General features: G+C 40.6%; 3 protein-coding genes across 8 annotated transcripts; all 3 read right to left on the bottom strand.

Moving 5' to 3' along the window:
• Positions 1 to 91: 91 nt before the first annotated feature.
• LOC116193506 (serine carboxypeptidase-like 40) lies at positions 92 to 4557 on the bottom strand. The gene is made up of 7 exons (XM_031522238.1): positions 4005 to 4557; positions 2426 to 2533; positions 1958 to 2235; positions 1298 to 1564; positions 968 to 1179; positions 692 to 797; positions 92 to 580 (listed from the first exon to the last, which is right to left on the bottom strand). Exons 1-7 carry the CDS (start codon positions 4444 to 4446, stop codon positions 416 to 418), a joined length of 1578 nt encoding a protein of 525 aa, XP_031378098.1. The 5' UTR covers positions 4447 to 4557; the 3' UTR covers positions 92 to 415.
• A 10667-nt stretch (positions 4558 to 15224) lies between these two features.
• On the bottom strand, positions 15225 to 18535 carry LOC116208926 (agamous-like MADS-box protein AGL15). Of its 6 annotated transcripts, none has more exons than XM_031542514.1 (8): positions 17903 to 18526; positions 16966 to 17053; positions 16719 to 16783; positions 16396 to 16495; positions 16234 to 16275; positions 15926 to 15967; positions 15645 to 15808; positions 15225 to 15533 (listed from the first exon to the last, which is right to left on the bottom strand). In XM_031542514.1, exons 1-8 carry the CDS (start codon positions 18082 to 18084, stop codon positions 15449 to 15451), a joined length of 768 nt encoding a protein of 255 aa, XP_031398374.1. In that variant the 5' UTR covers positions 18085 to 18526; the 3' UTR covers positions 15225 to 15448. The 6 variants fall into 6 exon arrangements, with proteins under 6 accessions (XP_031398374.1, XP_031398368.1, XP_031398363.1 ...); XM_031542508.1 differs by having other exon boundaries at positions 15234 to 15533; positions 15926 to 16045; positions 16234 to 16269; positions 17903 to 18535; XM_031542503.1 differs by having other exon boundaries at positions 15234 to 15533; positions 15926 to 16045; positions 17903 to 18534.
• Positions 18536 to 19688: 1153 nt separating this feature from the next.
• On the bottom strand, positions 19689 to 22617 carry LOC116208964 (EEF1A lysine methyltransferase 4). The gene is made up of 9 exons (XM_031542542.1): positions 22268 to 22617; positions 21491 to 21604; positions 21316 to 21384; positions 21165 to 21184; positions 21025 to 21077; positions 20887 to 20917; positions 20700 to 20781; positions 20074 to 20299; positions 19689 to 19990 (listed from the first exon to the last, which is right to left on the bottom strand). The coding sequence occupies exons 1-8, from the start codon at positions 22458 to 22460 to the stop codon at positions 20100 to 20102; spliced, it is 762 nt and encodes a 253-aa protein (XP_031398402.1). The 5' UTR covers positions 22461 to 22617; the 3' UTR covers positions 19689 to 19990; positions 20074 to 20099.
• Between the last annotated feature and the right edge of the window lie 446 nt (positions 22618 to 23063).

The following is a 23063-nucleotide window of genomic DNA, read 5'->3' as shown; positions in this document are numbered from 1 at the left end:
AGGCCGAGTAGAATTAATTAATGGGACTTTAGAAATGCCCAATTCTTCTTTCTCATTGATATGAAACTAAAACAATGACCGCATGATGATGTCGTGTGATGCCAGCAGGGAGCTATAGATATGGATCTTGTCCCGTACATTCAAAGGAAACATTCTGAGACGACATCTAAAGCAGCGGAAAAAAATATCAAACAATCGTCGAATAAGCTAGCTATCTGACTTTTTTCTTTTTCAAATGACCAATTAATTTCACATATATATGAGTTCTGGGAGGAGCTGCTTGATATATTATATCAAAGCACGCTCACCCAGCTATTAACAACGTACATACGTACGTATAGAGCTGGACCCTCACCTTAAAATTATGAAATGAGAAGCAAATTAATGAACTGGGCGCATAATTGAATTGATCAGTTCAACTTCGGAGAAATCTGGTGGTGTTGGGAAGAGGCGTGCCGGAGAGGAAGTGGGTCATGAGAGAAAGAGCTCTCTGGGGCTCGTAGCTTGGCACTTGATGGCCTGCTGCCCTCACCGTTGCAAATGTAAAGTCTCCCTTGTATACTTGCGTATATCCTCCCACCTGCACCATCCAATATGGCACGCATCACACTTGAATTATATTCATTCATAATGAGTGCTTGATTGATATATAAAATCAGTAATTAATGCTTCCTATTATTTGATTGATTACCTCGCCGGCCATGTACCAAGGATGCCATGCCGTCTTCACGGTAAGGTTCATCTTGTTTATAGAATACTTGGTTGACGTGACAGGTACCCTCCCATCAGTATCACCACTGCATGGCATGTCATATATATAGCATATGATATGATGATGCATATGTATCGAGGAGACTCTCACACTTGAATTCAAAACCTTCTAATCTAAATAGCTAGCTAGGTGATCAAAATCAACCGACATATATATAGTTAATTAGTCCTAGTCTTCTGTTTGTAATTTACGTACCTGAAGACCCAGACTCGAAGGCCACCGGCCATGAACTCTTGGAGGAGAGGTATTACGGTAGATGGGCTGTCCCCCCATTTGGTAATCACGTTGCTGCAAGGCTGCCAGTCGTACTTCAGTTTGGTCACGTTCGCGTGAAGGGCTTCCTGCACTTCAGGGAGGTTCAGGTACGCGTACACATAGTAATCACTGCACGGTTCGTACTTCATAACCTGCGGGCGTGCAGCACCAATTAATCAACATCATATATATACATATCTAATAACCGAAGTCATTTTAAATTACCAGGATAGATATGTATGCATTGTAGATATGGAGTCAAGAGCTTACGGAAGCCTTGTTGGGCTTGGAAGTGAGGTTGGAGTTGTGGCATAAGGGACCATAGATTCCGTAAATGTCAATGCCGCTGACATCTAAGCCAGCTTGATTGGATGCTGCGATACACTGATCGGACGATTCATCATCAGACGCATTTGGTGAGAAGTCACAGTACTTCTTTATGTCCTGGACGGTCTCATCAGAGACCAGTGCATGAGTCGCAAAGAAATCATACATCCCGATATTGTCTGTCACGTCGTTGGTCACGGCATTCCCAATCTGCAAAATACAGCCCACAAATCCGCAAAAGATTCTTATTCTATGCCAAATGAGATCAGAATTAACTAATCGCAGTTGATAGATAGCTAGGAAGACGAACATCAAGGGACTTTGTCCCACCCCCTTGTGCGTTAGTTAGTCAATCACATATAGCACCAACTCCATCATCATTAATTGCTCCCCATTTAGTCTAAAGCAACCAAAATAGCATAAATCGGATTAATCTTCATGAATTAATATTTCTTATAGTGCATATAATTTTACTTAGTATTAGACGTCCCCTCTGATCAGAACATCTGGTGATCGATGTTGCCGGTTAAAAAAAGAAAAAGAAAAGAACAGAGAGAGAGAGAGAAAGGAAAGAGAGAGGGTTGGGAGATGATCGATGCGTACTATGATTCCTTTGAGGTTGATGATGTTATTCTTGGTGACCCTTTTGTTGAGTGCCAGGATATGGTGTGCGAGCTGAGGCACGTAATGTCCGGCATAGCTCTCCCCGGAAATGTAGAAGTCCCGTCCCCTGTACTCGGGAAACCTCTTAAACCAGTTCACCAAGAACTTATAGTTGTCTGATGCCGTCTTCCTGTCCCCGTTTGTCGCATAATCAGATGACGTGTTAGAGTAAGAGAACCCAACTCCTGTCGGAGACTCCAAGAACAGAACGTTCGCAACTGCATATATATACATGTGGCCTCCGTAAGGAATTAAGAAAAACACAAGTTATAATTAACATGAATGAACCAAATTTTTTTCCTATGGAATAATTACTTCATGCATCATATATTAAATGTTCATATATGTGTGTGTGTGTGTGTGTGTGTGTGTGTGTGTGTGTGTGTGTGTGTGTGTGTACGTACGTACCGTTATTCCATGAAAATTTGTTCCTGTATAGTGTTTTCCCATCGCTGTGGACACGGAATGGTCCGAGTTCTTGCATTGCTCCATAAGCCAGGGATGAGCAACCCGGACCTGATGAACAGATATTTATATTGGGACATGTTAAAAAAGTTAATTAATATATATTCAACACCTCTACTAATAATTATAGTTTAGAATTCTCAATTTTTTTCTGGTCGAGAATAATTGATTTTTATTTATTTATATTAATTTATAATATGAAATCTGATACCCCCCCTCCCAAACCACACAACGAGAAATTCTCTGTGAAAGATATCGCATGATCCCATTTTAACGTACATAAAGGACCGAGCGATGGCTGCATTAGATCAGACCAAGCAAAATTAACATGAATCCTTTGTTAGGGTGACACATTTTTAGCACATCAATTCAAGTGTTTATCAACTGTACAAATTACAAAATATAAAACACTTGAGTTATAGTTTAAAATACTTAAACTGAAAATAAAAATAATAATAAACACTTGTACTAATTACGAGGAGTAATAATAAACACTTGAATTGCACTACTAAACGGTTAAATTAAAAGTACCAAATGTGATACCGTGACAATGTGTCATGTTAGACGGACTCATACCAACTATATATATGATATAATATTAGTATAGGAATAATAATGGATATAACTAATATATTATAAAGGGTAAATTGCACTAGTGGTCCAAAAAGTTTTATAAATGTTTCAATATAGTATAAAAAGTTTTTTTTACTATTTAATGGTACAAAATGTTTCAAAGTTATTTCAATATAGTACAAACTGTCATCTCGCCATTAACACCGTCAAGCCGTCCTTTACAAGACTGTAAATTTTGCACCATCATGTAACTTACGTAAAACATTTTGTACTATTAAGATACAACTTCAAAACATTTTGCACCATCATATAACGTCCCACAAAAACCGGTTTTGCACAATCAGCGTCGACTTGACGGCGTCAATGGCGAGATGACGGTTTGTACTATACTCAAACAACTTTGAAACATTTTGTACCATCAAATAGCAAAAAAAACTTTTTATATCATATTGAAACATTTGTAAAACTTTTTGAACCACCAGTGCAATTTACCTTATATTTTTGCATGTTCATCATTAATAATGATAACATAAAATAATGAAGTTTCAACCTAAAGTTGACAGCTACATATAATAACGTGAGGAAGAGGGACAGACCACCATATATTACAACGATTATTCAACTAGTTTGTCAGATATATACGTAGTTTATCAACATTACTTGTTGGTAAAGCTTTTACATATATATAGACTCTAGTTAATATCGAATTATAAATTCGAAGATATTAATATATACATGTGGAATTGAGACTCGTTCCCCATATATATTATTATACCATCGGAAATTGGGAATTCTCTTTTTGGATGTGGATTATATATTTCGATCGATAATGCAGCTTGCTCTTAACTCGATGATGCAGCTGGAAGAAGAAGAATCAATGTTGTTCGAGATTTAGTTAATTAAAGAAGAGAAGAGAAGAGAGTACGATGCGGCATTATATATGTATTACCTCCATTGAGCCAGAGGAGAAGAGGCAAAGAGTCCTTCGAATTCTCAGCTTCGACAAAGTAATAGAAGAATGCGCGGCCCTTGGACGCATCGATGGTGACATAGCCACCGTACTGGTTGAACTGAACTGGGGGTTGACCGGGCAGTCTCCCGATCCGGTCATTCTCCTTGAGTCCCGCATTATCGAAAGGTCCCATCAGCTCAAGGAGGTCGACAGCATCCGCATCACCGACAACGGCTAGGTCCGAGGTGGCTAGCTTGAAATCACTCGTATCGATATTGCTGCCCTTGGACTTGTCAAACAGCTTGGCCTTGTAGAAGCTGCCGAGGACGGCAGCTTGGTTCCTGATGCCATGGCTCTTGCAGTTGCCCACAACAAGAAGAAAGACAGACAATAAGATTGGGAGGAAAAGAATCCTCTCCTTGCTCCTAATTTGCTCCATTATTAATATCTTTCTTATTATGGCATCAACAGAGAGGGAGAGAGAGAGATGGGGACTAAGGGGGAGAGGGAGAGGACTGTGATTTATATTTGGGGTTAGCAAGCTAAGCTAGGTTTTTATATTAAAAGATCTGGAAATAGGGGATGCTAATAATGCTAAGATGTGGATGATTTCGTTTGTTTTTTTCCTTTGATTCATTCATTTATTTGTAAGCAATCCTAAATAATTTAATATTGAAGGAATATATATATATATATATATATATATATATATAAACAGATATAGTTGAATGGAATCGAAAAAGTCTCAACTAACTTCAAATGGTGAGCTGAGAAAAAGGAGATCCGAATTGTACTGCTGGATATACAGATCCACATCAGCAGTTCATGTAATAATTCCTCATATTCTTTCTGCGTTTTACTGTCGACCAATTAAAAAAGCAGCATCCTATTAATTAATTAATTAATGGTTTTTTTTTAATTTTTTTTTGTTACAAAAGAGGTACACGAATTAATAGAAATCTCAAATATCTAGTAAAGGGTTACGTGTAGTCCTATCTGAATATCGAACTTTGAATCTTTTAATTACTAGGTAAGGGCGGCGTGTACCACTGCGATACCCCTCTTTGATTGGTCTTAATTTTTTGGGTAAAGTTAATGGTCTAAATTTGATATATATATATATATATATAATGAGTTGTATCCATGAAATAGAAGAGCGCGTGAAATAATGATATGGACTGAGCTGAGCTTTATAAATTTATATACTGGACATTAACGGGGTCATGGCTCTGTGGACGTCCCCGTTGAATTGCTCAGATTCAAATCAAAGAAATTTGATTTTTTAAAAGATTATTATATTAACATTGTTCAGTTGTATTTATATATATACGATGTGATCGTTGCAGTGGAATATGGAAGGAAGGAGTGTGGGAGAGCTTGCTTTTTGGTCAATTTCCATTTTTAAGCGAACAGATTAACATGGGGCATTAATTAATTTTACTCTAATTTAATCATGAAGATCGATCGGTGCCATGTTTATGTGGATTAAATATTTATTCGATCCATCTCCCTGCAGGCGGTGATTTTATATAATTATAATTATATATGACAAATTCATGTCATTCGATCTATATATATAATTATATATATTAGGGCCGAGGTATAATGATAATGTTGATAAGTTTAGTGAAAATGCATGAAGATTAAAAAATTTTAATAAATAATTAGCACATGTCATGCGGTAGTTTCTATTTAGTTAGGAACTGATCTCATTCATGACAATTCCTACAAAGTGATTATATATACAGTGAAGCACAATCACAGTCGTGAATATATTGTTCGAAGTCCGTCATTGTCCTTTGAGTTGGGTTTTACGAATAAGGTTAATTGCAGGCATACAAGATCCGAAACTTGCGTTTCCAGAACTTCGACATCGACGACCACTTGTTAATACAAGCTTACGTTCCCTTGCCAATATTGGAATATATATATATATATAGAATGGAGCTGCATTCATGTACATATATGTATTACACTTTCCCAAAGAAGAGAATCTTGTTACTTAAAGGTTAAAACATTATAAGCGACCGGCAAGGCCGGACGGGGGACCTAATTAATAATTAGAATGGATTGGACCCATTAAAAGTTGGAGATTAGTTACTAATTATAAAAAGGACGGCTAATATATATATATATATATATATATATATATATGGGTTTAGGAATTCTTGTTTGCTCCGACCAAATCAAGGCGGCCCTCTCAGTCTCGGTCCCAACGTTGTTGTTATTGCTGTAGCTTTTTTCATGGAAAAGGCATATACATTGCATATTTGCATTTGTACGCAAATACATATGCATATATATGTATATATATGCGTATCTCTATTCTCTCCTAGAATTTTATTCAAATGGTGTATTGTCTTAATTGTCTTCAGTTTACTTTAATTCAGTGAAGTAGCTGTAGTCACCAGCTATCCTCGAGCTTATCAACTCAATGCATATATATATATATGGATTGTATTCCTTTTTTATTGACGAAAGTTCTCAGTCTTACTTGATTATGTGTCCATGAGTTAATTTTGATGAAATCATTATGTATCAGTCAACTATTTATATATTGATATACCTTTAATCTCGATTTGCATCTTTAAAGGAACCTTTAGATTATAACATGTATATGATCTAATAATATGCATATTTTTGCTTGCAAATATAATAAAAGTGAGATGTATTGATAAGAAAACATGAACACCGGATAAGATCATGGATTCATGTTGGATATAATATTTTCTTATAGCTTGTTTGGATGGTGGGTTAAAAGGGATTATGGAGGGAACTTGGGATCGAAAAAAGGGGTTAGGAAGAGACATGCAGCATTGCACGATTTACAATATGGCTTGAATCATGGCCGTCAGTAGATAGAACGAGGCCCATCCAACTTTCTCTTCTTTTTTTTTTTTTTTTTTGTACAAAGCAGGCCTAGGAATTTGATACAATGAAATATAAATCTTAATAGATAATAGAAATTGCACAAATAATCTCATCACGAGTACCAAATCTATAACTTATTGGTCGTCAGACGAGATCATAACGCAGTTATAGGGGTGCACACTACCACGGAGCTAATAGCTGCCTTTTTTTTTTTCCTTAATTCTCCCTTTAATAATAAAATCCGAGCAGCCCAAATTAGTGAAAGCTGGGCATTTATCAACCCAGCCCATTTAATTAGCCCAGAAATAGAGAAACAAATGTACACATTGTAGACAGCCCACCCACGGGGCAGAAACTCTTCTCTTTCTTTTTTTCAACTTATTCTTTTCGGTCACAAAAATCACATATCAATATACTGTATAAAACACAAATCTTAATAACTATAAAATGACGCAGAAAATTTCATCACATAAATCATATATGAAACTTATTAGTTATGAGGCGAGAGTATATGTCGATACACTGCACCTTCTTTTTCTCCAGCTTACTCTTTGAATTATAAGCTTTATAGTTTTTGTTTATATGCTAAGGACTCATGTAATTCGACATTGTAGTGAAGTTATGGTGCCGATACAACAGAATATGTGGTTGGGTTGATCTACTGCGATGAATCCATCAGTGAGATTACCGAGCTAACAATTGAAGCGAGCGGTGTACCTTGTTGTATCTTCCAATCAGTAACAACACAATATGATAATGAGTACTTAGTTTTAGCAGGACTATCAAATAACAATACAATATGATTTGGATACTCGGAAACAATTAACATTTGTACACACATATATAAGCTACATATAAAAGTGTTGGGTATCCCTCCAATTTGGAGGAAGTTGGGCTCAAATTGTATTGGGCTTTTATCGGGCTTTAATAGGCCCAAGAACCCATTTTTGTTAGGGTTAATATTTCAGCAAACTAGCTGAGGAATAAATAGCAGCAGAACAGCTGCAGATCAGTGGTGTGCGGCAGCAGCGGTAGAAGAGAAGCAGTAGATCAGCAGAAGCAGCAACAAAAGAACAGAGCAAAATCGGATAAACAGGGGCAGCGCGCAGCTGGAGATCAAACCTCGATCGGGACAACAAACGAATTCCGATTGGGACGAAATTTTGACAGCAGCTTCACAACACGTGGGGCTAACTTCTGAACGGTCAGAATTTCTATTTGAGCTTTGTAGGTGTTGTTTCAGCTGATTTTGTGAACCACCCGGTGTGGGTGACGAATTTAGTATTTGGGTGATCCAAGAGAGTGTTTCTCTTGAGTTTGGTGATCCAAGGGTTTACCCTTGATGAAAGACATTGTATAACCTTCATTCATAGTGGATCGTTGATTCGGAGTTGGTCCCGTGGTTTTTCCCCACATCGGGGTTTTCCACGTAAAATTATTGGTGTTCTTTTACTTTACTGCTTGTTGGTTGATTTGATTAGTTCCTATCTCGATTACACTAGAAGGGGAGGAAGATTAATCGCTGCGTTATTGTTTGGTTGAGTACATCCCTTCCCAACAAGTGGTATCAGAGCCTCGGGTTAGAGAAGTTTGAGTTTTTCGGTGTTTTCGAGATGGAGGAATCTACAGGATCTATGTTCAAGTTGAATGCAACCAACTACTCTATATGGAAGTCTCGGATGGAGGATCTTCTATTTTGCAGGGATTTGTACGATCCCATTGAAGGGGATTCCGCGAAACCCAAAGATAAGGATGACAAGGCTTGGGAACGCACAAATCGGAAGACTATTGGTTTGATTCGGCAGTGGATAGACAATAGTATTTATCATCATGTTGCTCAGGAGACAAATGCAAAAGCTTTGTGGGATAAATTGACAAATCTCTATGCGAGGAAGACACCGCAAAATAAGGCATTCCTCGTGAAGAAGCTGGTTCATCTTCGTTTTCAGGATGGAGGTGATATGGCTGCGCACATGAGTAATTTCCAGGATATTATTAACCAGTTGACGAACCTGGAGATAATATTACCCGATGAGTTGCAGGCTTGTCTACTTTTAGGGACTCTACCGGATAATTGGGACACACTCGTGGTTGCATTAAGCAATTCTGCGCCAAACGGGAAGCTATCGTTGGCCACGGTGACAGACAGTTTATTTAATGAGGAGACTAGAAGGAAAGGCTCGGGGATTTCCATTCAGTCTGAAGCTTTGGTTACTGAACAACGGGGGAGAAGTCAAAGCAGAAATTTCTCTTCCAAGCATAGTAACTCACGTGGCAAATCGAGGGGTAGATCAAAGTCGAAGACGAGGAAAGTGGTCACTTGCTATCACTGTGGAAAGGAGGGACACTACAAAAGGGAGTGTAGAGCTCTGAAGAAAAATCAGAATGGCAACGGTGAGAACAAGAAAGAAGAAGGCACTACAGCAGTGGCATCTGATGGAGAGACCTACATCATTTGTGATGAAGCCTATGTGAATTTCACATGTCAGGACTCTACCTGGGTTGCAGATACAGGTGCCTCGTTTCATGTCACTCCTCATCGGGATTTCTTCTCATCTTACACTACCGGGGACTATGGTTATGTGAGAATGGGGAATGAACAGTCATGCAAGATTGTCGGTACTGGTGATGTCTGTCTAGAGACCGAGCTTGGCTGCAAGTTGCTTCTGAAGAAGGTGAGGCATGTTCCAGAAATTCGTCTTAACCTAATCTCGACGGGTCAGCTTGATGATGAAGGCTACAGTAACGAACTTAGTAATGGGAGATGGAAGCTCTCCAAGGGTTTGTTGATTGTGGCACGGGGTCAGAAGACAGACACTCTCTACAGGCTGCGTGCCAAACACAATTCCGGTCAGGTTAATGTTGCTGAGGATTATCCTATCGAGCTATGGCATAGGAGACTTGGGCATATCAGCGAGAAAGGTATTCAAATTCTTGCTAGAAAGCAGTCTTTGCCCGTTAAAGGTATGCACTTGAGCACTTGTGATCACTGTTTAGCCGGTAAGCAGAGGAGAGTTTCTTTTGTTAGAAGTCGTCCCTCTAGATGCGATCATATACTTGACCTTGTGCATACTGATGTTTGTTTCATGTCGGATAGATCTCTTGGTGGTGCTCTCTATTTTGTGACCTTTATAGATGATCACACCAGGAAGGTTTGGGCTTACCCTATGAGAACTAAAAATCAGGTGACTGAGATTTTCAAGAACTTCCATGTAGCAGTGGAAAGAGAAACGAGCATGAAGCTGAAATGTGTAAGAGCTGATAATGGTGGTGAGTATAGGGGTCCTTTTGAGAACTATTGCAGGACTCACGGTATCAAACTTGAGAAGACGGTACAAAAGACACCACAGCAGAACGGGCTTGCAGAGAGGATGAATCGCACAATTGTTGAGAGAGTTCGTTGTATGCTTTCTCAGGCGAAACTGTCTAAGTCTTTCTGGGGCGAGGCAATGAGGTCAGCGGTTGATCTTATTAATCTTACACCGTCAGTTGCACTTGATGGAGATGTACCCCTGCAGGTGTGGACCGGCAAGAAAGTATCATACAAGCATCTCAGAGTCTTCGGGTGCAGGGCATCTGTTCACATTCCTCGAGATGAAAGATCAAAACTTGATGCCAAGGCAAAACAATGCATCTTCTTGGGTTATGCACATGAAGAGTTCGGGTACAGGCTTTGGGACCCTGATAGCAAGAAGATCATCAGGAGTAGGGATGTTGTCTTCTTTGAGGACTAGACAATCGAGGATTTGCAAAAGTTAGAGAAGGCCAGAGTAGACAATCCTCACGAGATCTCTATTCCTGTACCGGTTGATGTAGAACATCCAGTGGAAGAGGTACCTGGTGAGTATGAAGAAACCACGACTGGGGGTGAGATTCCTCAGGTAGATGATGATGTGACTACGGATGATACAGGCTCGCGGTTACAGTTAGAGCCTGCAGATCTACCTAGACAATCTGATAAAATAAGACGACCATCTACAAGATATCCGCCTCATGAGTATGTGCTACTGACTGACGGGGGAGAACCTGAGTGCTATGATGAAGCTGTGGCACATGAGCACAAGGAGCACTGGTTGAAGGCGATGAATGAGGAGATGAACTCCTTGTCTGAAAATCACACGTATGACCTCGTGAAACTACCGCAAGGTAAGAGAGCATTGAAGAACAAATGGGTCTACAGGTTGAAGACAGAGAACTCGCGACCTCGATACAAAGCTCGGCTGGTAGTGAAAGGTTTCAACCAGAAGAAAGGAGTTGACTTCGAGGAGATCTTCTCGCCCGTTGTCAAGATGTCATCGATCCGAGTTGTTCTCGCACTGGCAGCTAGTCTGAACTTGGAGATCGAACAGCTCGATGTAAAAACAGCTTTCCTGCATGGTGACTTGGAGGAAGAAATATATATGGAGCAGCCTGAAGGATTCCGAGTTAAAGGTAAGGAGCATTTGGTGTGCAGGCTGAGAAAGAGCTTGTATGGGCTTAAGCAAGCACCTCGGCAGTGGTACAAAAAGTTTGACTCTTTCATGTTGAGCCATGGCTACACACGGACAACTTCAGATCATTGTGTGTTCGTGAAACAATTCTCGGATGGTGATTTTATCATTTTACTGTTATATGTGGATGATATGTTGCTTGTCGGTCATGATATGAGCAAGATTGCAGAGTTGAAGAAAGAGCTCAGCAAGTCCTTTGCCATGAAGGATTTGGGACCGGCAAAACAGATCCTTGGGATGCATATTTCTCGTGACAGATCAAGTGGAAAACTTTGGCTTTCTCAAGAGAAGTACATCGAGAAGATTTTGGATCGGTTCAACATGGGTAATGCTAAACCAGTTTCATCACCACTTGCTTCTCATTTCAAACTTAGCTCGAAGCAATGTCCTACAAGTGAGAAGGAGAAAGAAGAGATGAAGAAAGTTCCTTACTCATCAGCTGTAGGAAGTTTGATGTATGCCATGGTCTGTACAAGACCAGATATCGCTCATTCTGTTGGTGTGGTTAGTCGTTTTCTCTCCAATCCGGGGAAAGAGCATTGGAATGCAGTTAAGTGGATTCTGAGGTATCTCAGAGGAACATCCAAGGTGTGTTTACACTTTGGCACTGGTAAGCCGGAGTTAGTGGGCTATACGGATGCGGATATGGCAGGAGATATTGATTCCCGGAAATCCACTTCGGGATACTTGATGACTTTTGCAGGGGGAGCTATCTCATGGCAGTCAAGGCTTCAAAAGTGCATCGCTTTGTCTACAACGGAAGCCGAATACATTGCGGTGACCGAAGGTTGCAAGGAGATGTTGTGGTTGCAAAAGTTTTTGCAGGAGTTGAGCTTGAAGCAAGAAAGGTATGTTCTACACTGTGATAGTCAAAGCGCCATTCATCTTTGCAAGAATCCCACTTTCCATTCGAGGTCGAAGCATATCGATATCAAGCTTCATTGGATTAGAGATGTGTTGGAGTCCAAACTGGTGAAGCTAGACAAAGTGCACACCGATGAGAATGGAGCTGATATGATGACAAAACCTCTCGCTAGGGAGAAACTTCATGTTTGCCGAAGTATAGCCGGTATGCTTGAAGCCTCCAAATAGTCGGGAGGGGAAGTTTGTTGGGTATCCCTCCAATTTGGAGGAAGTTGGGCTCAAATTGTATTGGGCTTTTATCGAGCTTTAATAGGCCCAAGAACCCATTTTTGTTAGGGTTAATATTTCAGCAAACTAGCTGAGGAATAAATAGCAGCAGAACAGCTGCAGATCAGTGGTGTGCGGCAGCAGCGGTAGAAGAGAAGCAGTAGATCAGCAGAAGCAGCAACAAAAGAACAGAGCAAAATCGGATAAACAGGGGCAGCGCGCAGCTGGAGATCAAACCTCGATCGGGACATCAAACGAATTCCAATTGGGACGAAATTTTGACAGCAGCTTCACAACACGTGGGGCTAACTTCTGAACGGTCAGAATTTCTATTTGAGCTTTGTAGGTGTTGTTTCAGCTGATTTTGTGAACCACCCGGTGTGGGTGACGAATTTAGTATTTGGGTGATCCAAGAGAGTGTTTCTCTTGAGTTTGGTGATCCAAGGGTTTACCCTTGATGAAAGACATTGTATAACCTTCATTTATAGTGGATCGTTGATTCGGAGTTGGTCCCGTGGTTTTTCCCCACATCGGGGTTTTCCACGTAAAATTATTGGTGTTCTTTTACTTTACTGCTTGTTGGTTGATTTGATTAGTTCCTATCTCGATTACACTAGAAGGGGAGGAAGATTAATCGCTGCGTTATTGTTTGGTTGAGTACATCTCTTCCCAACAAAAAGCTCATAGTTGTCAATTTGAAGATTACTAGATAGGAATGGTCGGGTCGAGTGGACGGGGTTGAACCAAGCCCAAATCATTCCGCGACAGAAAAAAAGAAAAAGAAAAAGAAAAAGAAAAAACAAAACAAAACTCCCACAGATACTGACAGACGGAGGAGCATGAGAACACATGGGATCTCATATATTAATAGTTAAAATAAAACGATCGGTTTGACCGCCGCCAACTTCTCCGGTTTTTTGGCGGCCCGTCGGTTTTGCAGCCCGTCATAGGCAAAAGTGATTTGGATATTATATACACACACATTATATTAAATTGCATAAATCTTTTAGATTAGCAAAAGTGACTTGGATGACACCGAATAAAAAGCTACAATGCCTGCCAGTTCATATGATTTATCGACTTCGTGTATATTCTTATCGATCTATCAATTCCCCTCTTCACAAACTTTCCAGCTTCGAAAAAGAGCTAATAAAACCATTTTATTTTTTTGCGAATTAGTTTTCCACTTGATAAGTGGTTGCGTGATTTACCGTCCGTCCGCAGGCTTACCCATATCCAAGAATTTGGTCGGTTCGGAAATAAAACTAAATGAAGATTATCTATCCATCAATCTATGTTCTAATCATGCACTCGCAAGTAAAGCCAAAGAAGCCCTACGTGGTTTTTCAAAGTCAATTTTTGTTTAGGCACATATGTCATCTTCATCTCATGCCACACACCAAAGTTTTTTTTTAAAAAAAAAAAAAGAACACGTTTAATTTTAAAGGACTCTGGCCTTGCTTCCCCTTCCCTTCCCCACATAGCAAAGCAAACCCCGACCAAACAATCTTCCTCCCTTCCTTCTTTGTCAAACCTTCCTGTCTACAATTCCTTTGTTTCTGTCCTCAATAACTCGTCAATGGTCCCATCCACAGCGACATTCAGCAAATTCTGCTCCGCAATGGAAAACCATCTCCACCTCCACCACCATCCGCCCTCCCAACCCGAACCTGAGGCCTTCCGTGTCGAGGTTTCGAGCAGCCTTGATCGCCTGCTGCCAAGCTTGGACCAGGACTCCCGGTTCCTATCCCTTTCATGGGCCAAGCAGTGCTTAGGGATCCTGCACTCGATGAACGGAGCCTTCATGAAGCTAGCTGCCCAAATGGATCACTCGGTGAACAGGTGGGAGGCTGATCTTGTGGAGAGCTATCTCAGCTATAGCTTGAACCTACTGGAGCTTCTCAATTCCATCAGCTCCTGTCTCTCTCACCTGGGCCAATCAAGGCTCTCCCTGTCCCATGCCCTGAGCTTTCTCGGCAGCTCGCCGTCCGCTGCAGCAGACCGTCTGGCCCCAATTCAGCCCCAAGAAGCTCAGCTGAAAGAACTCGGAACAGATGGAGAGAGGGTCTGTCATGGAAAAGAGATGGTGATTCATAAAGCTCTGAGGCTAATGGAGGGTATCGCATATTGGGAGTGCGGGGCTGTGTTGTCCGCTCTTAGCGGGGACCCGAAGGCTTACTTGAAAACAAGAAAATGGGCGATTGGGTCCGAGAATTCTTCGCTGATCGGGGTTGACTTAGAGGTTCATGAAGTGATTCTGCGGAAAGGCTGTGTGCTGAGAGAGGTGGAGGAGATTAATGAGTCAGTAGCCTGCCTTGTTGCTGCAATTCAGAAAGAAGGTGAAGAGGAGAGAGTCTGTGCTGCTGCAGAGATGTTGCAGACTAAACTTAAGGGATTTGAGAAGTTGACAGAAGAAATCAGTGAAGAGGTTGATCATCTTTTCTCTGAGATTCTGAGGAGCAGAAATGAGGTGATTGATTGCTTAAGAATACATAAGCAGTAGCTTGTATATATATATATATATATATATATATAGGTGGTGTTTTATGTCTGTAATTTCTGGTGTATATATATATAAATTTTTTGTCATTGTAAGTGTTTAGTACTTCGTTTTCATCGTAAAAACAGAGAAACATTGATCACTCTGTGCTTGGTCGGAAAGTTCGACATCGATTTCCTCAACACGGACTGGAAGAAGAAAGGTTAAGAGAGGGATGCAGAGAAGTTGCACGACTTTCATCAGCATATATTCCTACTAATTCCGAAACCTGCTTTAGAAGTCAACCATAAATCTCAACTCCCACTGTTGCATTTTTACTTCTTGCTTTGTTTCTGTCACTCTATGAAGCTGCTCAAAATTCAGTAAACTATTTCATTATCTTAAAGAATCCTCTCTGTTTCTCACTACTCCGCTACACGAAAGCACCAAGGGAGAAACCTCGCCAGGTTTTACTGTAAACCGAATCGACTAGCGGAGCTGGAGCCACTCTCGCTCTCTGGAACCTTCCTCTTGCGATAGATTTCATTAGGCAGCCTGAAAATGATGAAAAGTTTTGCACATTAGTTGAGATTCAGAATTTAAATGATGATAACAACTTGTAAATGTAAATGGAAATCTACAATACTATGCAATTTTTCATTATACCCCAAGTGCAATGCTGTGTCAGAATCTTCATTCTCCAGTGAATGATCCCTCGCTTCTTCCAAAGTAGCAGGATCAACATGACTCGCAAAAAATGTGCTCTTCTGTTCGTTACGGTGACAGTCAATCAAGTCGGTGCATGGTAAGAATCCTCGGAACTCCTCAATCTGGGAAGAGAGTGCAGAGAAGAAAACGATTGATATCATTAAGCTCGACACAGAAGGTTTCTTGAGAAAGGAAGTCAACATGGAAAAAATATGTTTGTCAGGGGAGTATATATTTGCCTGTCTTCGCAGGGTTTCGTTCTCCAGCATAGCTCGTTGCTCCTGATAACAACCAACCGAGCAAAATATTTTTGATGAGTCTTTTAGAAAGATTTCATCAAGTGTGAAGGAACCCTCTGACTGAAGAATGATTTTGACCAAAGTAGTTTTGGTGAGTCTTTTTAGAAAGATTACTTGTCTGAGCCAAATACTGAAGAATGATTAACTTTAAACCTTTCAAAAAGAAGATTTAAGACTCAATATTGCCATAAGTAAATAAATTTCCACACCATAGTAGCATGAGTTTGGTTTGGTTTATGGTATTATACCTGCAGCCTTGATTTCTCTAGTTGCTCCATCAGCCACTGCTCCTAAAATAAAAGAGTTTGCAATTTAAGCAATCATAAACTAGGTATCAAGAATCAAGAATGATCACTAATTCAGTAATTTTTCGGTGGAAAGTAGTATGGAAATAAAGCCAAGGGATCAACCTTTCTCTCCCGAACAGATGACAATCCATCATTGATCTGCTGTTCCAAGATTTGCAGATCCTTTAAGCCCACACCCGTCAAGTCTTTGCCCAGCAGTCTCCTATTGAATCCAAAATGACAATATAGGTCATTTGCATGACGAGCAGTGACACTAAAGCAGATGGGAAAATGCAACTTAAAGATGACGAAGTAGGTTCCTCTGCAGTTCTATGGCTGGGTCATTTTGAGTATCAATTGTTTGATGCAGATGCAAAAATCTCATTTTCTCTCATAAATGTCACCTACGCTGAACTTAGGGGATTTTCATATTAAAAGAGACTTACAATTGCCTCAGCTGCAACTGAGAGATAGCTTCTTTGACCTCTTCAGCCTCCCTCTCTTCTTCCTTCTGAGAAGGAGAACATGAGAAAGTTGATTGACATTCGTTAATTAGGTACCGCACGTTTTAGCAAGCCGATAATACAAGAGCCAAAAAGTTTACAGGTCACAATCATAAGTCAGATGCAGTTACTGTCCCTATCAATTTTCCAGTGCATATTGATGTAAGCTTTATATGTGAGAAGTGAGTACCTCGGGGAGTATCTCCGGCTTGTATTGCACAACAGTAGACTCCGATGACTCCATACATTTGCTGTATCTCGAGAGAGTTTGCTTCATGCTGCAGTAAAGTTTAAAGTTAAAATTCAGACTAGACACACAATTCCTCATTCGTCTTCTCGAATCTTTGGTTGAGTTCGCTCAATTTGTGTGAGGAACCTACTAGATCTCACAAAAATCATGAGGCTGGCCGCGGGCCCCAATGGGAGAAAACTCGGGATGATGCTCTGGAATTTCAGAACAGGTTGTAGCCTATAAACCTCAGGTTGCTTATGATCCTCATGATATGCAGAACCCAACAAAAGATCCATTTCATAAATCATAAAAATCAACTGCAGTCAGTTCTGAAATTCATTAGACTAAAGAATGAAGAACCCATTGGAGTTCGCACTTTGCAGCAGCGGAGGAACTGTCACTTAACAGTGGATTATTCTTAGGAACAATGAATTTATCGTCAACCCTGGGGCTCTAAGAGCCATTGTTGCATTATTCTGATGTATATATTGGGGGAAAAAAAAAAGAGCTTATGCCCCAAAAATATGCAGGATTACAGATTTCATTACTCTTTAGAACACAAAATTTGACCCAGTGAGTTGAAAAAGAATGAAATAGATTCCTCCATGACAAAAAAAAAAAAAAAAAGCACCAAAGATAAGCATTTCCAGAATTGTTTTAAGGGGTTATAAACTCAAAAGCAGAGATCAACGAGAAAAACCCAAAAAAAGAACAAAACAAGTTTTATTGAAAGAACAGCCAGCCGGGGAACACACATGCAAGCTCCGCTGAGACAAGGAGACAGCCATACTGTGGCCAGAGCTAAACTTCAACAGGGCAAAAACCAGAAACAGAGCCATTGGAGCCGCACGTGCAGAACCGTTATATTTGAGGAACATAGCGAACGATGACCTACCCAGAGCTGGAGTACTCATAGAGCTTCCCGGTGTTGGAGAAGATGATGACAGCAACCTCAGCATCGCAGAGGATCGCGAGTTCCTGAGCCTTCTTGAGCAGCCCATTCCGCCTCTTGGAGAAAGTGACCTGCCTGCTGTTCGCATTCTCTATCCTCTTTATCTCAATCTTCCCTCTCCCCATTCCCAATCACACCGACAAAACCAAAAACTAAAGGAAGGAAGAGCAAGAAAACGACTGTGATCAAGGCCGTCAAACAACCCCTTCCGATTTCAAGCAAAACCCACAATTCTTCTACCCTGAAAGAGGATGAAAATGGTGCAAAAGGCGCGAGCTTTCTCGAGGAAAGCTAGGCTAGTCTGGGAGGAGATGAAAGGGCACAGAGACTGTGGGGGTAGAGAGAGAGAGAGAAGGGGGGAAGAGGGAAGAGGAGAGGGAAAGGGAAAGTAGAAGAAGAAATTAAGTAAAGGGAGGAGGGAAGGGGGGGAAAGAGGAGAACGTTTTTTTCAACAAATGGCAAGAGAGCCTGGAAACGGCAAGTCTGCATGGCTTGGCAGATAAAAGACTCCCTCCCCTTCCCCCTCTGTGCATGCCCTTTGCCACATTTTGGTCATTCCTCCATTTCTGCTCTGCTTCCTTTTTTTTTTTTTTTTTTCCCCCCCTCAACTTTTTTCTCTTTCTTTTATTGTGGGGCCCACTGGACTTTTCCATTTCTGTGACATGTATATATCTATGTGTATGCATATAATTGTGAACAAATTTCCCTATTTGATACATTTAGTAAAATATAAATTGCCTGATTTGGCATGGCCCACTGTGTTCCGTCCCATTATTGGATTGCAGGAGGTGGCTTTCTATTTTATTTAACCTTTTTCATTTATTGCTCCCTTCCCCAGTTTGCTTAGTCCCTTTTTTTACCCATTTTTGGAGAAAAATGGAATGGTTCATTGCTTCACTTGGCAACCCAGTCGGCCCCACCGAACACCCATTTTTCTTCGCCTTTGCTATTGCTTTGTTGCCGTGTTTGTTTCCTCCGGTGGGATCAATTTTGGAGTGGACTACCAATAGTTCCATTTTTTTGGAGTGGACTACCAATAGTTTTCCTAAAAGAGTGTGGAAAAAGCATTTCGGGGAGATTAACTTTATCATTTAAGGAAGTAGGTTCGACTCTCGTCGGAAGGGACAAACTCCTTGAAAAATTATAAGTGGACGGACTGTTTTTAGGCAAAAAATTGGGCGGCTTTGCAGGCTGAGGTTTAATATAATATATATATATATCTGGTCCTACTCGGGTAGTTTGCACGGTCGATCTCCTTGCATCATTCAACTGCAGCCACAAAATGTCCCGATGGATCCCATCACGGACCAGAGAGCTCATACCATGGCATGGGACCCGAGAGCTCCACCTCAATGCCTAATTCCGCCAAGAGGGTTCTTAAAAATGGCCATGCAATTGATGCAACCTCCTCACATTCTAGGGAATGTTCTCTTCTCTCCCTGTGTTGGGTGGGTTTCCCAAATTGGTAAACGACACTTTTAGGGTTCTTATCTTATCAAATTTAGAAGGGCATTTACACACCCCTCCCTCTTTTTCTTTCTTTCTTTCTTTCTCTTTTTTTTTTTTTTTTTGTGCACTTCCTCTGTGAGCTGCTTCAAATTGCCACTTCTATAAGTCACCCAAACAAAGAAGGAGCGAACTGGGGATTGGATTGGAAATATGGCTTGCCAAGTTAAAGGGATGCTGAGGTGGTAGTGATCCGGCTCAATCCATTTTTGAACCAATCCCGAACCAAAATCATGACTTCAAAACAAAACCTCAAAGAAGTTTCTGTGGTTCAAATTCTTCCTTTGCCTGTCCTGTGAACATCCTGACATGTCTCAGTCAGGCAATAGCTTCTACAATATCCAACTCGCCCAAGAAAAATAGAAACAAGGCTGGAAAATAAAATAATCTCAAATTATTGTTATCTTAACAAAGCTTCTCAAATCTTCAATTATTATTTGCTTTAACCTTTCAAATCCACGAGTACCATCGTCTCGAAAGCATCCATCTATTCAGAAGAGTATCTCCAAGAATAATATCGAGCACCTAAAAGCAGCACATATTTTATACAAGTATTTTTAACTATGGAGTACATTGAAGTAAGCTGTGGAAAAGAGTCATGAAACTACCTGGGCAGTGGGAAGGGATTCCGTTGTTATAGAAGATCGGAGTTCAGAGGATAGGGCAGTACACTGCTTAGGTTATCCATCTTTCTGCATACGTATATGAAGTGAGAATCAGGATCTTCCATGACAAAACTGGCTGGAAGCAAGCCCTTGTCGGTCAGAGGTGCAGGTTCCAAGGGTGACCTCATTGGCGAACTACTGCCATTGGCCTTCTGGAATCCCGGTCTTGCTGCAAAAGGGAGCAGATTGAGGTTATTCATCAAAGTTCGTCAACCCCTTTAGTGCCAAAAGAGACTGTATCACAAAACATGCCGTCGAAGTTCAATTGCATTTAGAATGCAGGAACATGTCAAAGGTTATCCCAAAGAAAAATCTATAGATGCTTCCTGAATAGTAGAAGAGCGAGAAATCACTGATCAGAAATTACACCATAATCTGGGCACGAGAATTTTTCAATTACCAATGTCTCATATATCCTAAACCACAAGTAGTTAAATCATTGGTTGAAATCACTGAATGGTGTCCCTTTTGTTGATCCAAGCAATAAACTTCTCTAATTTAGCGGGTTCTGTAGAGTAAACGTATATCAAAGGGGTGATCCAAAACACACGCCCAGAGGAAGACCTTACGTATAATGTAAAGTATAATCTGCCAATTGTATGCAGGCCGGTTCAAATGTGGCATCCTTACGTTTGGGTCACCATAAGTTATCTGCGAGTCAGAATCACGATAGATTGGAAATCCTCTCAAATCAAAGAACCAAATAAGCACGCATAGTAATAGGAAAAGGTTCACTATTGGGATGTTTTTTGTTACCAACATATAGATCCCTCCAGGTTTAAGAAGCCTGCAAGCAACGCACCAGAATATGTGGTGAACAATACAGCAATTTAGGAAGGAAAGAAAATATGAATTAAATTAAAATGCAGAATTAATCTCTGGAAGAGCCACAACCTGCTCACTTCCCCGAGCATCTGGGCAGCACTAATCGGTGCATCAGTACCGCACTGAAAGAGCCATAAGAAGAAACATGTGACATTAATCTCTCAAAAAATGCGGAAGCTGCGATCAAGACAATGGGAAGAGAAGCATACCATCAAGGAATCGAGAGTTCCTACAACCACAAGCAACAAGTCAGGAGGATGTAATTTTCTCAACGGAAGAAAAAAGATCGGGGGTTGAAATATATGGAATAGAAGATTGGGATTCTGTAGAATTTCAGGGGGATGAAGAAAGACCATGTACCTTTATCAATGACACTGTCAAATGATTTGTCGGGGAAGAAGCTCATATCCCTGACATCCATTTGCATGTCTATCGAGCTTAGTAAGGAAAAAATAAAGAGCTATCAAAAGCAGGAGATAGAAGATTCACGAAAGTATACACTATAACAGGTAGTTCTTTCAGAAGGTAAGGATACACTTTAGCTGAGGGATGTACTGGTATTTTCTTCTCATCATTTCAATGGCAACAGAAGAGATATCGATGTTCACAATATCTTCATACCCATCCTTGACCATGTCCTCCGACATGACTGAAAAGCAATTGCAGCACTCTCTCAAACATTATTTATAAATTGGCTCAACTTCAATTTTGCGAAGACTAATAGACCTGTATTTACACTCCCCAATGAATCAGAACCAGCAGCAAATAGCAAACCCAGAATTTTCACTTTCTAACAACAACAACAACAACCAGGAAATGAAGTTACTTCGGAACATGTAATGGAGAAAGCAAATGTAAAGTTCGAAGCTTTATATTGACAAATAACAAAAGAAAAGCTAATAGAGAGTGAACATCGAATCTGGATAAGTGATCGTTTCATAAAATTTGAGTTTTCTGGAGTTTCCCAAGAGATATGCAGAGACCCACTTGGGACCACTTCACTTAACGACGATCTCCCATATATCCCAAGCTTTACCCAGCTACAAGCAGCAGCTGAGCTGACGAATCCCTAGAAAATTTGAGCTAAAAATCCAGTCTTGGCATTAATTCAGCAACCCAATTGACACAACTAACAGACCCCAGCCAACTGAATCGACACCCAAATTACAAGCATTGAAGCACTCCACCATTACCAAGATCCCAAATTTCAGTAGTAGGAGGATGTGAGGAGGATGAGGAGGAGGAGTAAGGGGGACAATCAATCAATCAATAAATCAATCAATAAGAAGGAAGAGGAGGAGGTAGGATGTACGGGCATTGCCGCAGCCGACCATGAGGATGCGGGAGGAGAAGGAGGGGAGGTACTTGCGGACGAAGGGGCGGAGGGCGGAGTAGCGCTGGTACCAGTCGAAGTTGCCCATCTCGGCCTCCTGCACATACCTGGCGTCCCAGTAGGTAGCGTCACCATAGTTGTAAGAGTTGCAGCTCGAGACGTCCCTGTACATCTTTCCTTTCTTTTCTCCCCTCTCTGCTGCTGTGTCTCTGTTCGTGTCTGTGTCTCCGCGGGTGTGGTGGGGGGGCGGGGCGGTAAGCTGGTTAGATCTTTAGATGAGTGTCGAGCTCCAGCCTCAGCCTCCCTCTCTCACTCTCTTTTTACGGTTGTTGCACGACACAAACGCTCGTTTACTCTTATTACTTATTATCATTACTTCTTTCTTTTTTTTGCTGAATGGTTATTATTATTACAGGAAAAAGACACCCGCACGTTTGCACAAACTAATTTTTATGATAAGTGTTTTTTTTTTGTTATATTGAATTTTAATATTCATTTAAATAACTTAAATTTCAGTAACCTCGTTTGAATCTCTTTTATTCTAGCAGATATATGCTCTAAACGGTTATGTGAAACGCACACTCATCGTACGAATGGAAGCTCCTTTTTGCGATAGTCAACAACAATAACATGTATATAGATATCATTAACTTAAGTATTCGAGACTCCGTTTATATTCCTCAAAACTATTATGTGAAAGGTCTTCATTGCCATCGCATCACATGAATGTATCTCATTGCACGAGCTATTTCAATATCACTTTACATGTTTGTTT

The sequence above is a fragment of the Punica granatum genome, chromosome 1, assembly GCF_007655135.1.
Source record: "Punica granatum isolate Tunisia-2019 chromosome 1, ASM765513v2, whole genome shotgun sequence".
In the NCBI taxonomy this organism is placed as follows: domain Eukaryota; kingdom Viridiplantae; phylum Streptophyta; class Magnoliopsida; order Myrtales; family Lythraceae; genus Punica; species Punica granatum.
Note: the sequence above shows the minus strand (reverse complement) of the source record. Positions and strands in the feature narration are given on the sequence as shown.